General features: G+C 40.2%; 1 protein-coding gene across 2 annotated transcripts in view; it reads left to right on the top strand.

Annotated features, from left to right (window-relative positions):
• Nucleotides 1-15,197: 15,197 nt before the first annotated feature.
• The window catches only part of LOC308664917 (phosphofurin acidic cluster sorting protein 2-like), a 157,766-nt gene continuing 156,692 nt past the window's right edge, over nucleotides 15,198-16,271 (top strand). For both annotated transcript variants that reach the window (XM_081322467.1, XM_081322466.1), the window contains exon 1: nucleotides 15,198-15,447. In XM_081322467.1, the coding sequence (XP_081178593.1) occupies nucleotides 15,242-15,447 (206 nt within the window). In that variant the 5' untranslated portion in view covers nucleotides 15,198-15,241. The remainder of the gene's footprint in view (nucleotides 15,448-16,271) is intronic.

The raw sequence follows: 16,271 nt of genomic DNA, 5'->3' as shown, positions 1-16,271 counted from the left end.
CCTTCTGCTATCATTCTTCCATCCTCGGGATGTATTTGAGGGTGAAATCTTTCTGGCCATTTGTGGCATTAACTCCCTCATGAAGGAATTTTTAAAAAATGCAGCTTACATACACCAGAGCTTTTCAACCTTTTCACCCATTCTACCACTTTTAGGATATGGCAACATCCGAGTACCACCAGTCGCCTAGCAAGGTGTCAAAAACTTGATGACACCACAAAAAAGGAAAAAAGTGATGAGGTACAGGTAGTCCTCGACTTGCAACAGTTCGCTTTGTGACTGTTCGAAGTTACAATGGCACTGAAAGAAGTGCCCCCCAAACCACAGCCGAGCAAGACACCTGCCTGCCCACCCGGAGGCGCTCTTCCTCCTGTCCGAGGTTTTCATTGTTGTGAGCATTTCTGTTGAGGATTGGCAGCGGGGGTTGGGGGGGTGTTTGGTTTTTATTTCCCCCCCCCTCTGCTGGGTGGTTGCAGCAGGTTTTGGTCACTTCACATGACCCTGGGACACTGTGACCGTCATAAATATGAATCAGTTGCCAAACATCTGAATGTAAATCACAAGACCCTGGAGATGCTGCAACATTCCAGCTGATCGGTGCTTCTTCTGGGCTCAGAAGTGCCAGGATCAGTGCCGAGCTCCAGCTGGAGCCTGGCGCTGATCCTGGCGCTTCCACTGAGCCCTGACAGCCCCAAAGAAGCGCTGATCCTGGTGCTTCCACTGAGCCCTGACAGCCCTGCAGCTCCAGCCGTCTCTCGCTCAGGCTTGTGCGATGCTGCCACCGGTTCAGCTCATTCCCCTCCCCCGCTACCACTTTTCTAGGATGTTCGTGTATCACCTGCCAGATGCCAATGTACCACAGGTGGTACCTGTACCACTGGTTGAAAAACCCTGACATACACGAATGCTTACACCAAAATTCCAAATCTTTAAATAAATAGGTTAATAATATGGAAGCAGTTTGGCTCTGGTTTTTGCTTGGTTCCCCCCCCCCCCAATTTCTCAGTTTAGCCAATAGTCCTGGGATTTTCTGATGAAACAGAACCACAGTGTGAATTATTGTAGTGCTAACAACTATGACAAGGTTAACTTCTGTGCTGGTTTAGTCTCCTATCCATGTTCTTTTATTAGTTTCGAGCACCTGTTTTTCCTTGTTTTTATAGTTCTAATTTTTTTACATTTGGACGTGGACTAGACAGCTTTTCAAAAAGGGCAGTCTTCTGTAGTCTACCTCCTTCTATATAAGTTGGAACTACAACTCTCAGAATTCCTTTCTGCCACATTGGCTGGAAATTCTACTACATTAGAAGAAAACTATATTGGGGAAGGCTAAAATAGGATACCTTAAAATAAAATAGGGAACTGTCCTCTGAAAGCCCTTCAAATTGAGGACTCTCAAATAGGACACACAGCCACCCTAGTTAGATGTAGCTATAATATACAAATGAGTATGCAAAAACACATGGACATTTAAGCATGCTGGAGTGCACTGCCTGGTGTTTCACACTGGTGAGACTTATTTTGAATGATTTCCAATCTGTGTTTAATAGTAACATATGGAGAGGCTTGCTGGCTTACACCAAGTAGTTAGTCAGTGTTCTGTATTTTATTTTGGCCAATCACAGTCAGAATACAGAAGCTATCATTCCAACTACAGCTAGTCCTCAACTTAACGACCAAAATTTCTGTTGTTAAGTGAGACATTTGTTAAGTGAGTTTTGCCCCATTTTATGATCTTTCTTGCCATCGGTGTTAAGTGAATCACTGCAGTTATTAAGTTTGTAATATTGTTGTTAAGTGAATCAGACTTCCCTGTTGACTTTGCTTGTCAGAAGTTTGCAAAAGGTGATCACATGATCCTGGGACAGTGCAATGGTCATGAATATGAGTCAGTTGCCAAGCACCTGAATTTTGATAATGGGGATGCTACAGCGGTTGTAAATGATAAAATGGTCATAAGTCACTTTTTTGTAAAGTTGAACAGTCACTAAATGAATGGTTGTAAGTCAAGGACTACCTGTACTGAGATTCCGAAGCAGATAGCTCAGTAAGAAGCTATTAAGTAACCTGTAGTCACCTAGGACAGAATAATACAGGTAGTCCTTGACTTATGACCCTTCATTTAGTAACTGTTCAAAGTTACAATGGCACTAAAAAAAGTGACTTATGATCAGACAGACCTTGCACTTAAGACCTTCCCAGCATCCTCATGGTCAGATGATCAAAATTTTGGTGCCTGACAACCAGCATGATTGCAGCATCTTGCAGTCATATGATCACCATTTGTGACCCTGCTAGCTGACTTCCGACAAACAAAGTCAATGGGGGTAAACCGGATTCGCTTAACAACCGTGTGACTCACTTAATAACTGCAGTGATTTGCTTAACTATTGTGGCAAAAAGGTCCTAAAATATGGCATGACTTACTTAACAACTACCTTGCTTAGCAATGGAAATTCTGGTCCCAATTGTGGTCATAAAACAAGGACCACCTGAATATCTTTAATCCCTCCCCTATATGAATCATGTAAAATATTCATTTTTGTTAAATGCATGACAATTCATGCCGAAAATATAACAGCACATTATACCAGAAGCTAACATTTATTGATTTGTATGGAAGGCTTGTAAGGGACACGGTGGCTCAGTGGGTTAGGACGCTGAGCTTGTCGATCAGAAGGTCGGCAGCTTGGCGGGTCGAATCCCGAGTGCCGCGTAACAGAGTGAGCGCCTGTTACTCGTCCCAGCTTCTGCCAACCTAGCAGTTCGAAAGCACGTAAAAATGCAAGTAGAAGAATAGGGACCACTACGGTGGGAAGGTAACAGCGTTCCGTGCGCCTTTGGTGTCTAGTCATGCCGGCCACATGACCACGGAGACGTCCTCGGACAAGCGCTGGCTCTTCGGCTTTGAAACGGAGATGAGCACCGGCCCCTAGAGTCGGAAACGACTAGCACGCGTGTGCGGGGGAACCTTTACCTTTACCTTTATGGAAGGCTTGTTTTTATGATTTCTTCTTTCAACTGGCCAAAGACTGTTTGAATTGACAAGTGTAAAGTCGTTTACCTGCATATTGATGAATTTGAAAACAAAGCCACTACTCAATAACAAATTCAATCTCTAAGGTAGAGCGGTTATTTCCCTTCTTGGCTGTAGGGAGGGGAAGTCCCTAAAGAATTAATTAGAGTTCCCCTTCTGTGCATCATAATATGCCAGATGTTAATTGCTATTGGAAATTCAGGACCTTATCTGATACAGAGGTTCAGCTGCTCTGCTCTTTTTCAGCTGTCAGAACAGATTATTTGTAATAAGAATCTGCATTTGTTCCCTGGTTAACTGAGCTTTTTTCATTACTTATTTCAAAATTTGTATGTGCAAAAACACATGTACAATACATATGAAACAATATAAATGTTGCTAATATGTGTTGGTACCTTTATCTTAATGTGTTTTAGAGGTATGGCTGCTATGTAGATTTTAATAGCAAGGAGAAATTCATGAAATGTGTCTTGTTGAGGTGATGGGAGCTATCCCAATCAGCTTTTAAAAGGATTGATGTAATTATGAAAAATCTTGATTTTCTCCTAGTTTTCCTCTGCAGAATCAAACATTAAGGAGAAATAATGAGAAGCTTAGTATATTATAGACCAGACATGTCAAACACAAGGCCCGGGGACCAGATCCGGCCCGCGAAGTGGTTTCATGTGGCCCGCGAAGCCATCCTGGAAACAGTGAGGGAATGGCCCCTGCTGCCTTGGCTCTGGCCCAGGCTGGCCAGGAGCCAATGTACAATTTTGTGGTGGTCATCTATGCTGAAATATATTCAGTCTTAGCTCCACAAGGCCATCTGGAAACAGTGAGGGACCGCCCCCTGCCGCATCGGCCCCGCCCCCTGGGTGCACGCTAGGGAGGCACCATCGCTTATTATTATTATTATTATTATTATTATTATTATTATTATTATTATTATTATTATCGCCTGGAAGTGGCCAGCACATGGCCCTGCCTACTTCAGGCAGGCTAGAGGCTGGGCAGCGTTGTGCTTCTCTTCAGATTTATGCCACCCGGCTCAGCCTCTCGGCGCTGTGAGAAGAGGGCCAAGTGCTGGCCTCTTCCAGGCGATGGTACATTTCTTCATTCCTCATGAAGGATGACACTTCCCCAGCTGCGTTTCTTGCCTGTTTTTCTCCCTCCCTCATCTCAAATATTTTTCCATCACTCTGTTCTAAGGAAGGAAGGAAGGAAGGAAGGAAGGAAGGAAGGAAGGAAGGAAGGAAGGAAGGAAGGAAAGAAGGAAGGAGAGGGAGGTTCTGAGGGAAGTCCTGCCTTAGACCTTCCCTGCTTCCCTTTCACCATCCCCTTGCCCCCTCCTCCTGGCCTAACCTGGGTGGTCTCCCATCCTATTGCTAAGGAAGCTTTGGAAACAAAGCCAGGTCTCCTCACATGGAGAGGAAGTGGGCCTCCCTCTTGACGTTGCCCTCATACCCATCATGAGCAACCTGGCTAAGGAGAGCAAGCACAGCAGCTGGGCACCCCCTTGGGGAAGTGGGGGTGGGCTTAGTGCTGCGGGTGCTTGAGGGCTAGGCTGGGCATTTGACCTCCGCATCACCGTCCAGCCTCCCCCCCCCCGCATGGCCTGAGAGGAACAGTGAGGCTCCTCCAGTGGACCATGCCTCGGCACTTGCCCCAGTCCCATCTCCTTCTGCCAGAGACCCTCAAATTTGTGCCACTCCTGCCCAGGCCCCCATATGCACCATTGACGCGAACAATGTAGAGCTGGCCATGCCCACCCAGTAGGTCACACTCACTCCAGCCACGCCCAACCAGTAGGCCACGCCCACCCTGGCCACACCCACCCAGCCCCTCAAGGGTAACCACAATGCTGATGCGGCCCTCAATGAAATTGAGTTTGACACCCCTGTTATAGACAATCCATGACCCTTTGGGTGATTGTTTCAGATGTATTTCCCTACCTAACAGAGTGACCACAGGCAGGCAAAAAATCACTGGGAACAGAAACTTCGGACTTCCCGCTGGCTTCTCCACTGACTTTCCTTGTAGGAAGCCAGCAGGGAGATTGGAAATGATGATCCAGTGACCGTGGGTGGTTTTGGCAGCATGGCGGTATTATAGCACAGCAGCACTGAAGTGTCACAACTTTGTCAAATTTCTATCTGATGGAAATCATGGGTCCTCGATTTTGGATGCATTGTATAAACCCATTTGAGATACATTGATTCAAAAATTGTTGCCTGTGATGAACTATTTCACCCAACTGAAGCTATAAGTCCTTCACTTAGGTTTCAGCTGAAGATTTGATGGTATTTTGACTTTTGTTGCTTTGGAGGGAATTCCTGGAAAAGTAGCAAGTCCACTAACTTTGCATGTACCTTTTTGGATTCACAAAGCTCTATATATTCCCTTGCTTTTCCTAGGATTTAAACTACGAGCTGGCTCCAAATTGTTTGTTTGATACTCTTTTATAGCTGGAAGGTGCCAAACTGAACAGACATGATTGTTTATTGGTATCTCATTACAGAGAATGGACAGGGATTCTCAACTAAAGGAAAATTATCATTTTATGGTTAAATTCTTACAAGACCATTTTTTACAACAATCTGACCAAAATCGCAGCAAGTATGCCTACCTTATAGGAGACATATGCACATAATGTAGAAAACAATTTGATAGTGCACAAAATGAGGGGAAAAACATATATTATAAGCAGTGCCAAGGGAAACTATTCCAAAGGAAAATGAGGTTATCTAATTAATTGGTTGGTTAATTGGTAGGACTCTACATTTGCTGTTTTTAAAAGTAAGGAGTATTGGAAGCATTTTAAAATATATTTTTATAATCATTGCATTAAAGCATAAAGCATCACTGCAAAAATAAATATATTAAAATAAGTGTCATTTTCTGTGTAATAATTGGATTACAGTATGTGTGGGGTTGAATTTGCCAACAAACTTAAATCTTCAACAACCTTTCTGCCTTTTCAGCAAATTATTGATGTATGATGTACATAGATTCTATAGGTCACAGAATCTGCTCCTTATTTCATGATAATTGCTTGTTGAACAAGTGCCTGAATACTGGCCTCCAAAGCACTGATCAGCTCTCCTCTAATGCAGTTTAGAAATTATTCCTGTTTAAAGTTTGTATGGGCAATTTGCTATAGGTGCAATATTCCTGCAGTAAGCAAGTATCCTTTTATTGAATTACAACTGATAAGGTAGTTTCATATTTTCAAAAGCTTGCTGCAAGCAATTACTATATGGTAGATCATGCTAGTTTTCAGAATGAAAGAACTACCTCTACATTCCATGTCAACTACAGAATCATTGCATGCATAGAAACATTAGCTTAGCAAAGTCTGCAGCAGAAAAAGGAGATCAAGATAAAAACAATACAAAACTCACCAACTTATAAAATCTGGGGGATTTCTGATGGAATCAGATTCAGAATAGAGCTGGAAGGGACCTATAAGGTCTTCAAATCCAACCCTCTGCTCAAGCAAGAGACCCTATATTATTTCAGACAAGTGACTTTGCAGTCTTTCTTAAAAACCTCCAGTGATGAAGCACCCCTAACATCTGACAGCAAGCCATTGCACTAGTTAATTGTCCTCACTATTAGGAAATTTCTCCTTAATTCCCGGTTGCTTCTCTCCTTGATTAGTTTCCATCCATTATTTCTTGTCTTGCCTTCTGGTACTTTGAAAAATAAGTTGACCTCATCCTCTTTGTGGCAGGCTCTCAAATACTGGTATACTGCTATCATGTCTCCCCTTGTTCTTCTTTTCTCTAGACTAGCCAAACCCAAATCCTGTAATTGTTCTTCATATGTTTTTGTCTTCAGGCCTTTAATCATCTTAGTTGCTCTTCTTTGAACTTTTTCCAAAGTCTCAACATCTTTTTTTTTGTAATGTTGGTGACCAAAACTGGATGCAGTATTCCAGGTGTGGCCTTACTAAGGCTTTATAAAACAGTACTAATACTTCAAGTGATTTTGATTCTGTGCTCTGTTTATACAACCAAGGATTGTATTAGCTTTTTTGGATGCTGCCGCACACTGTTGGCTCATATTTAAATGATCATCCACTAGGACTCCAAGGTCCCTCTCACAGTTACTGTTTTTCACCTAAATCTGTATTTGTACTTTAGGTTTTTTTGCCTATATGTAAAACCTTGCTTTTCTCCACATTAAATTTCATTTTTTGGGATAGGGCCCATTGTTCAAATCTGTCAAAATCTTTTTGGGTCCTGAGCTTGTCTTCTGGGGTGTTGGCTATTCCTGCCAGCTTAGTGTCATTTGTAAATTTGATGAATTCCCCTTCTATTCCCTCATCTAAGTTATTGATGAAGATATTGAAGAGTACTGGGCCTAAGACAGAAACTTGTGGTACCCCACTTCTTACTTCTCTCCATGTAGATGTAGTTCCATTAAGATGACTCATTATGTTTTGTCAGCCAGTTACAAATTCACCTGATGGTCATATTGTCTATCCCACATTTTTCTAGTTTAGCAAGAAGTAGGTTGTGGTCCACTTTGTTGAATGCCGTGCTGAAGGCTAAGTCTACTATGCCCACAGCATTTTGCTGGTTTACTAATATAGTCACTTTGTCAAAGAATGAAATAAGATTGGTTTGGCATGATCTATTTTTAACAAACCCATGCTGGCTTTTAGTTATAATTTTATTTGTTTCTAGATATTCACAGATCTGTTTTTTTATTATCTTTTCCAGTATCTTCCCAGGTATTGATGTTAGGCTGATTGGTCTGTAGTTGTCTAGGTCTTTTTTTCTCTTTCTTTTTTGAAGATGGGAACCACATCAGCTCTTTTCCAATCCTCAGGTAATTTCCTGGTGTTCCAGGATTTTTGAAAAATATGGTACAATGGTTCTGAGATAACATCTGCCTGCTGCCTGTTACCTGCTTGCCATCTTCTTTCTTAAGTGGACCTACTTTTTCCTTAACTTTTGTCCTGTGTTGCAAGTCTCTGTTCATTCTGAGCCTTTGCTTTCCTGACTTCATCTTTGCAGATTCAGGCTATCTGCTGATACTTTGCCTTAGTTATGTGTCCCTCTTTCCATTTTTTGTACTTGTCCTTTTTGTCTTTCTGTTTATCAGAGAGAACTTTGTGCAACCATGCTGGTTTCTTCTTGGATTGTTGTTCTTGTTTTTCTTTTTAAATGATATTGTGCTGGACTGGGCTTTTATGATCATATTTTTCAAAGTTGCCCACGCTTCTTGAATTGTTTTCCCTTTTAGGATTTTCATCCATGGAATTTTTCTTAGACTCTCTCTGAGTTCCTTAAAATCAGTTCTTTTGAAGTTTAAGACACTGGCTGGATTATGTTATATTGCTTGTGTTTGCGTTATAATGAATTCCAATATGACATGGTCACTCAAAGTTCTGGCAACTTCAATTTCCTCTATCACTTCTCTATTAGTAAGAATTAGGTCCAGCATAGCTTTTCCTCTAGTTCCCTCCTCTAATGTTTGGATGACAAAGTTGTCAGCTAGGTTGATTAGGAATCTGTTTGATCTCCCATTTGCTTCAGAGTTTGTCTCCCAGTTGATATCAGAGTAGTTAAAGACTCCAATTACTATTGTGATATGTTTCCTAGATACATTTGTTAATTGTTTAGCAATGTCATTCTTTTTTCCTTTTATATTGATCTATATGGATTCTAGGTTTTCATCCTTGGTTTTGTGGATTTCTGTAGAGATGTAGTTATCTTTTATATATAATGCAACTCCACCTCCTCTTTTGTTAAGTCTCTGCCTTTTGAATAGTTTGTATCTTTCCATTAGTACATTCCAGTCATGAGTTTCATCCCACCATGTTTCAGTATTGGCAACTACTGTATATCCTATTTACCTTCATGTACTAGTACTTCAGGTTCACCTTGTTTGTTCCCTAAACTTTGAGCATTTGTGTATAGGCATTGGAGTCCTTTATGTGTCTTGGGCACATTTCTTATATCTCCTACTTTGTATTTGGGTTTTCCATCCTTTCCATCACTCTCTACTTCCTCATGTTTTTCCTTTTTTTCTTCTTCTTTTTATTTACTCCCTACCTCCCTATATGATTGGTTATCTAGTGGTTTTTGCTTGGAATCAAGTTCTAAAGGTCTTGAAGATTGCTCCCCTCCTCAATTTTAGTTTAAAGCCCTTTTCATAAGATGAGCCAGTTGTTTTCCAAATATATTTTTCCAGTTCTTGTGAGGTTCACTCCCATCCCTTGCCAGTAGCCCTTCATATAGGTAATGCAGACCATGGTCTAGGAAACCAAAGTTCTCTTGACGACACCAGTTTTTAAGTCAGTAGTTCATTTCTAAAATCCTTTGCTCCCTCATTGGATGTTGGCCTTTTGTTAGAAGTATAGATGAAAACACTACCTGAGCTCCTAATTCTTTAACTTTCTTCCCTAGCTGTTCATAATCTCTTGTTATTGTTTTTAGATTCATTGTTGTATCATTGGTCCCCACGTGTAGGAGAAGAAAGGAACAGTAATCCATGTGATTCATTATTTTAGTAAGGTTCTCAGTTACATCTTTGATTTTTGTTCCAGAGAACACAACATAACTCCCTAGATTGACTGTTCAGTCTGCAGACTATAGTTGTTTTGAGGGAGTTTCTGGCTGCTATTACTGATGATCTCATTGAGGTGTTAATGTCACTGCAGAATGTTGAGGCAAGATGCTAGTTGTTTTTGATTCCTATGGACTATATAGATTTTCTATACAAAAATCTATCCCTAATCTTTCTTTCAAGTCTCCTAATGGTGCACTTATCATCATTGTAACTGAGTCCACCCACCTTGCTGCTGGTTTTCCTTCTCTTCTCTTTTGAGGCAAGATGCCATCACATCTAATTGTCACCAGTACTCCCTGCTACATTTTAAGAATTAATAAGGTATCTACTTCTAAAAATGCCTCTCCAGGAACCAAAGGTTTTTGGCTGATACAAGTATCCCCTTTTGAGCATGGGAGCAAATAAATAGTAAAAGATACTTTGCTTTAACTTCATATATTGAGTTTAACAGTGGCAAATTCATTAAAAGTAGCAAGGCTCTTTTAAAAGAGGGTATATATATATATATATATATATATATATATATATATATATATATATATATATATATATATATATATATATATATATATATATATATATAGAATTGGAGGTATCAGGGCAACGTTTCGACGAAATCTCATCTGTCATCCTCAGGCTTCAGCTTCGTTCTTCTGGGAGAAGTGTATGTATATATACATACACTTAGCAAAATGTACCAAAAATAAAGCTAGAAGAAAGGCATACATAATAGTGCTGCATATTTTTGCCTGAATCTTCCATTTAAAAGGTATAGTGTAATACTTAAAAATGAGGAAAAAATCAGATTATATCAAAGACTCTACTTCTGTGTTTTTGATAATTCTTCCCATATGTTTTGTTCTAATTATCACTTTGTTTTCCCAGCAGTCCAAATAATTATTTTTAGTTTAGCATCCTTTTTTTCATTCTGCAGCAAACCTTTTTAAAAAAACATATTGGCATTTGATGATATGTATTTATACATTACTGGAGTAAAACAATCTTGAGTTTTCAGAAGTGTGACTAATGATGGTATTTACAGTAGTCAGAATCTGTACAATTTTTAGCAGCCAATGAGTAATAGTTTGGATATTGATTAACCTGGATATTGATTAAAAGATGGCTTTGAAATTTATTAGTAAATCAGAAACCAGAAACTTTTTGGGGGGTGGGGGTTAATGGAAAAAGACTTGGGGAAAAAATTGTAACTTTGCTCCTATATATGTTGACGGCAGCAAGACTACTGTATGCACAAAAATGGAAGGATATTTCGATCCCCACTATGGATGAATGGCTACAGAATCTGATGGAGTTGGCAGAATTGACTGTTTTGATTAAAGAAAAGTACCTTCGTTTCTATATGGAGACAGCTTCTGGACTTTGTGCTTGAGGTGGAAAAGAATGAAACTTTGATTTTGGATTTCACTGATTAGATTGATTTGTTATTACAGAAATGGCTTGTTTTTACTATTGTGAAAAAGTAAAAAGTTGAGGCTCGAAGTTAATGCTTTATTTTGCTGCACTAGGGGAAGTCAGAAGTCAATCTCTTTTTTTTTCTTTTCCCTCCCTTTCCCTCCCTTTCTTCTCCCTTTTTCCTTCCCACTGTGTCCTACTATTAGCTTTGTATTTTGTATTTTACTTTACATCTTAATAAAATGTTAAATAAAATAAAATAAAGCCAACCAAGAAAAAAAAGATTTATTAGTAAAGGTTAAAGTTTTAAAGTTCTTTTGCTAGATCTTTTTTTTGTTAAGCATCTCAATAAGTAATATCCACTACATTTCTGATATGCGTTGTAATGTACAGTGAAATACATATGCACACATATTGTGCTGTGTTGTACAGAACCACTTCCTTTTCGTTAGATGACTGTGTTAGCATACTGTATTTGATGAGCATGTACCCATGGCTATCTTTATCCAGGTATCTCAATGTTTGTGGCATTGTGGAACTTACTGAACCATAAAACATAAAATTATTTCATGTGGATTGAATTTCATAGAATATGCCAGGTTAAAAGTGTGGCTGACTAGTTTGTGGTTCAGCAGGGCACGCACACACAATATAAGGGGATTAAAAATTGACTGGTGGATATTGACTGAACTACTGGGCCTTGAAGATTAGGGGTTTTATTTTCATCACATGCATGTTTTGCAGGTTGGGATGCAGGAAAGGACCATGGTCATACATGTTTTTCTCCAAATCCACTGCTTGGGAAGCAAAGATACAGTGCCAGATGATGGATAATTCAGATTGAATGGAAGAGCTGAACAACTTTGGATGTACTAATATTGTTTGTTATTATTCCTATGCCTTCAAATCAGTCTCGAATCCTAGCAATAACATGACAACGCTATACAACAACAACATTTGGCAACATTTGCAGGATTAATTTGTTATTGTTTCTTCCTAGGCTGAAAGAGTGTGATTTGCTGAAAGTCATCCAGCTGGTTTTGTGTTTCGAGTCTCCTGGTTTCTAGGGCAATACTTTTAATAACTACACCAAATTGACTAATAATGGAGATAGATCATGCAGCTAGTTCAAACCCTTTAGGACCACTAGTAGCTGAGGTTGCAATGCAAGGGGAAAAAAGTCCAAAAATGCAGAGCCTCATGGGGAACATGGAATATAAGAAACATGAACATGGAAAAACTCAGTGTAGCTAAAGATGAGTCAACTACATATTAACAGCTCAGGCACCACTGAAATGAAAGGGAATTAATTTGATACTTTCAATCAGAAGAACATACTATTTGCTACTCAGTACATGAAAAAAGAATGTTATTTTCATAGACAGAAAGAATATAGCAAAAGTACTTGGCTATAATGCAGTCGGTGATCAAATAACATCTATTAGACTTTTTGATATAATATGGAGAAAAACTCTAACAGGCTTTCAGGATTATTGTCAGACCTTTAAAGTAGTCAGGGTCAAGCATGGCAGGGATTCCTTCACATATAGTGAAATTCTCTACAATATGGATATCAACATCCAAGATACCTTAGAAAATAATCCCTATTTACAAGAACCTTTAATATTAGTATATGAAAGCACTCCAGCTATTACCATGTTTGAGGCTAAAGAGATTGATGGACTATCTATATAGAAATATGGCAAGCAACAGAAGAAGAATCAGTGAAGTTTCTTTCTAACTATACTATACCATCAAAGGAGAATAATACACGAGCCAATAGACTGGAAGAGGTCAATTTACATACCGAAGAAAGAAGACTTAACACAATATTCCTAATTTCATGCACTAATAAAATAATGCTTAGGCTCATCCAACCATGACCAGAGCCCTATAAGTCAATATGTGCTTCACTGATTAGAGAAAGGCTTCCAGTTATGTCAACCATGTGAAGCTATGGAATATCCTTAGAAAGACGGGAATCCCGGAACATCTCACAGTCCTCATATAAAACTTAATCATGAAGCAACAGTCCAGACAGAATGTTTTACAGATGGAAAATAAATAAAAAATAGATAAATTATATCATAAAAATAGTGGAAATATTGAGATACAGAAGGAACATTTTATCAAACATGCTGGTCAATCAAAAACCTCCGAACCCTTGAAAGAAAAACAACATTATTAAAAAAATAATGTTTAAATAAAATCCTTGATTTCTACTAGGAATTGTTCCTAGAAGAACAAATCAATAAGAACATTTTTAAAAGATATATACTGATGGTGATGAGGAAAAAATTGGTCCAATATTTTGCTGGCAATATCAATATCTGACAATATCAGACTAGGAAACCACACTTGGGGAACATATAGCTACAGCAAAATTAATTATGCACTCAGAACATAAACTAGACTAAATTTAAACAAGAATAACTCCCGTATGCATATCATATGTCACATAACAATCCTAACTAGGTTATTGGGTATGTAGTTTTTAATTGACCACAATTAGCAAAAGTTTCAATGTTTATGAAATTATTGATACAATCACCAGTTCGCTACAATAGGATATTTAAAATTGCATGGTATGCCAATATTGTTTACTGATTATTCCCTTTTTAATTTTTTTTTATTTTTCTTTCTTTTTTTAAACCCACCCCACAATTTTTTTCTATTGCATGATTACATGCATGTAGTGGGTGCAAATAGTGGGAATATCAATATTAAACTTTAATATACTATAATATAATATATTAATATAATACAGTTTTATGGAAATTTCAAGTTCTTTCCTCAGATAACATAATGATCTTAGTTCTAGTCATTTAATTAATTAATGATACTTGTAAATCTTTTGTTTCTTTACTTTTTATTTAATTATTTTCTTTATGCATAATGTCTCCTTTTTATTTACCTATTTATTCTGGTCCTTTAAATAGTTTAATAAATATATTATAACAAAAAAAAACAACCCACAATAATACTGGGGAAAATGGAAGGAATAAGAAAAAAAGAGAATGCCTAGCAGCAAGATGGATGGATTCAGTTACATGAGCGATGGGTGCAGGGCTAGAAGACCTGGAAGACCATGTTGGAACAGACTGTGTAGAAGAAAATCTATGTAGTCACTAAGAATTAAGACCAATCACCTACTTGATGGCAGTTAACAAAAATACCATTTAAAGATAAAAATATATATATATGACCAGCTATCCACACTTATACTGGAAATAAACCTGGGTTTAGCTTACTGTGCATAGGAATGCTTAAACGAAGCTTTTCTCTATACTGGTGGTAGAGTTAAGGGGTCCGGGCAATAAAAAACTGGATGACCAGAAGATGGTAGCAAAAGAGAGAGATTTTTGCAGCCCACAGTCAGCATTCTGGGAGTTGAAATCCTCCCATCTTAAAGCAGCTGAGGTTGAGACACAGTGCTTGGATAACCTTCACTGGTACTGGGCCTGCTTTCATTTACCCATTCCCTGGCATTCCCGGAAAGTGTAGAGACCTGCTAAACTACAGAGCCCTAGATTTTATCTGCAGGACCAGCTCCATGTGCTCCGTTGGATACGTGCGGGGTGTGCATGTTTGTCAGCCATTTCTTTAACATTGGGGGATTTTCCTTCACATCTTTGGAGATATGAGCAAATTTTGGTCCAGCCGCAGCTCAATAGCCCTTCCTTCCCCTGTACAATTTGTGATCAAGGTTGTTCTGGCCATTGTACCATATTACTTCAGCGTTTCCATACACGTTTGTTTATTGAAAAAAATCCCACAAGCCACAACAATACTATTTTCTTTTTTAAAAAAATCTAGACAACACAGTCACAACAGAGACAGAAACATGAAGAATGCTTTTATTAGGAGTCTCTTTCTTTATTGGGTAAACTACTTGTCACTCAAGTTCTTTCCAATCCTTAAAGTCTGTTTCCCCTCCGTATTTAAACTCTTCTTTCCCAAGGCCACGCCTCGTCAAGCCTTCCCCTTTTCAAAGCCTGCCCCTCGTGCCAGAATTGGCTGATGCTGTGGAAACAGTTTCTCCCCTCCACGCTGGTTGGTCTACCGACACGGCAAGGTGGGCCTCCGTCATTCTCGATTGGCTGCCTCGTTGGAGGCTCCGCCCCGTTCGTGCTGTGAGGGAGGGGATCGGGGCTGGGCCGAGGGTCCCGGCCGCCCACCTACCTTCCCTCCCACCGCACCCAGTTTAGGTTCCAGGGTAGCGGCGCGATGGCGGCGGCGGCGGCGGCGGCGACGACAGCGGGCTCGCTGGGGTCCGGGTCAGGCCCCGGGGGGGCGGCCAGTAATGCTTTCCCCCCGATGAGCACTTGCGCGGCGGCATCGGGGGTCTCTGGGGGGCTCGGGCCGGTCCCGGTGCCCATGAACCTCTTCGCCACCTGGGAAATCGATCGCTCAGCGCCCAGCTGCGTGCCCAGGTAAGATGGGCGGGATCCGGCGGGGGTCCTCGCTTCATGATGAAAGGGTGTACAGTGCGGGGTCCGGAAAGGGGACGGATGCAGAGGAGAACCCGGGCCGTGGAGGGCTTCACGGGGGGATGACCATGCTACGGAGGCGTGGCGCGGTGCGGCGCTGACATAACGGGGTGCTGGAAAGCGGGTGGAGGGAAATGGGGAGAGCATCATCTTGGATCTCCGTGGGATAGGTGGGAAGCCTCGATGCAGATGTGGATCGGGTGGGGTGGATTTTAGATGTGAACTCCGGGGGCCCACCTCCAGGGCTTTCTCTTTAAAACACACACACACACACACACACACACACACACTCAAACCCATGCATCGCTGGAAAAAGAACATGCGTGTTGTACCTGCCCAGTGGAATGCTGAAGCTTCATTCTGATTTTTTGAGGTTCTTCAGGAAGTTTGGGTATGGATGGGTTTCTGTCTAGGAAGACAGCACCCGGGTTTGTTACCGCCTTCTCTAGAGCTTAGCATCTTTTATACATGCTAGACTCCTCCATCTATAGATAATGGGAAGTGCAGTATAACATACCTGGGAAGAACACCATGTGGGAACTCTAGGTGGGAAGTGAATAGTTTGGGTATTTTTAATCAGTTGTTTTGTCTTGAAGAGAGTTCCTGGATTCCTGCCTTGGATTCCAATGAATGTGAGAGAATCCTGACTCTAAATAGACTGAGTGGTGATATTTGACCCAAAATTATTCCAAAGACAAAACAACAGTGGCTGAGCAGTTGGGCTTTGTGATAGTCCATTGGATGTTGGCTTATAATTCTCAACTCTC

Source organism: Vipera berus (genome assembly GCF_964194415.1).
Source record: "Vipera berus genome assembly, chromosome: 1".
Lineage (NCBI taxonomy): Eukaryota > Metazoa > Chordata > Lepidosauria > Squamata > Viperidae > Vipera > Vipera berus.
This window is presented reverse-complemented; position numbering and strand designations above follow the sequence as displayed.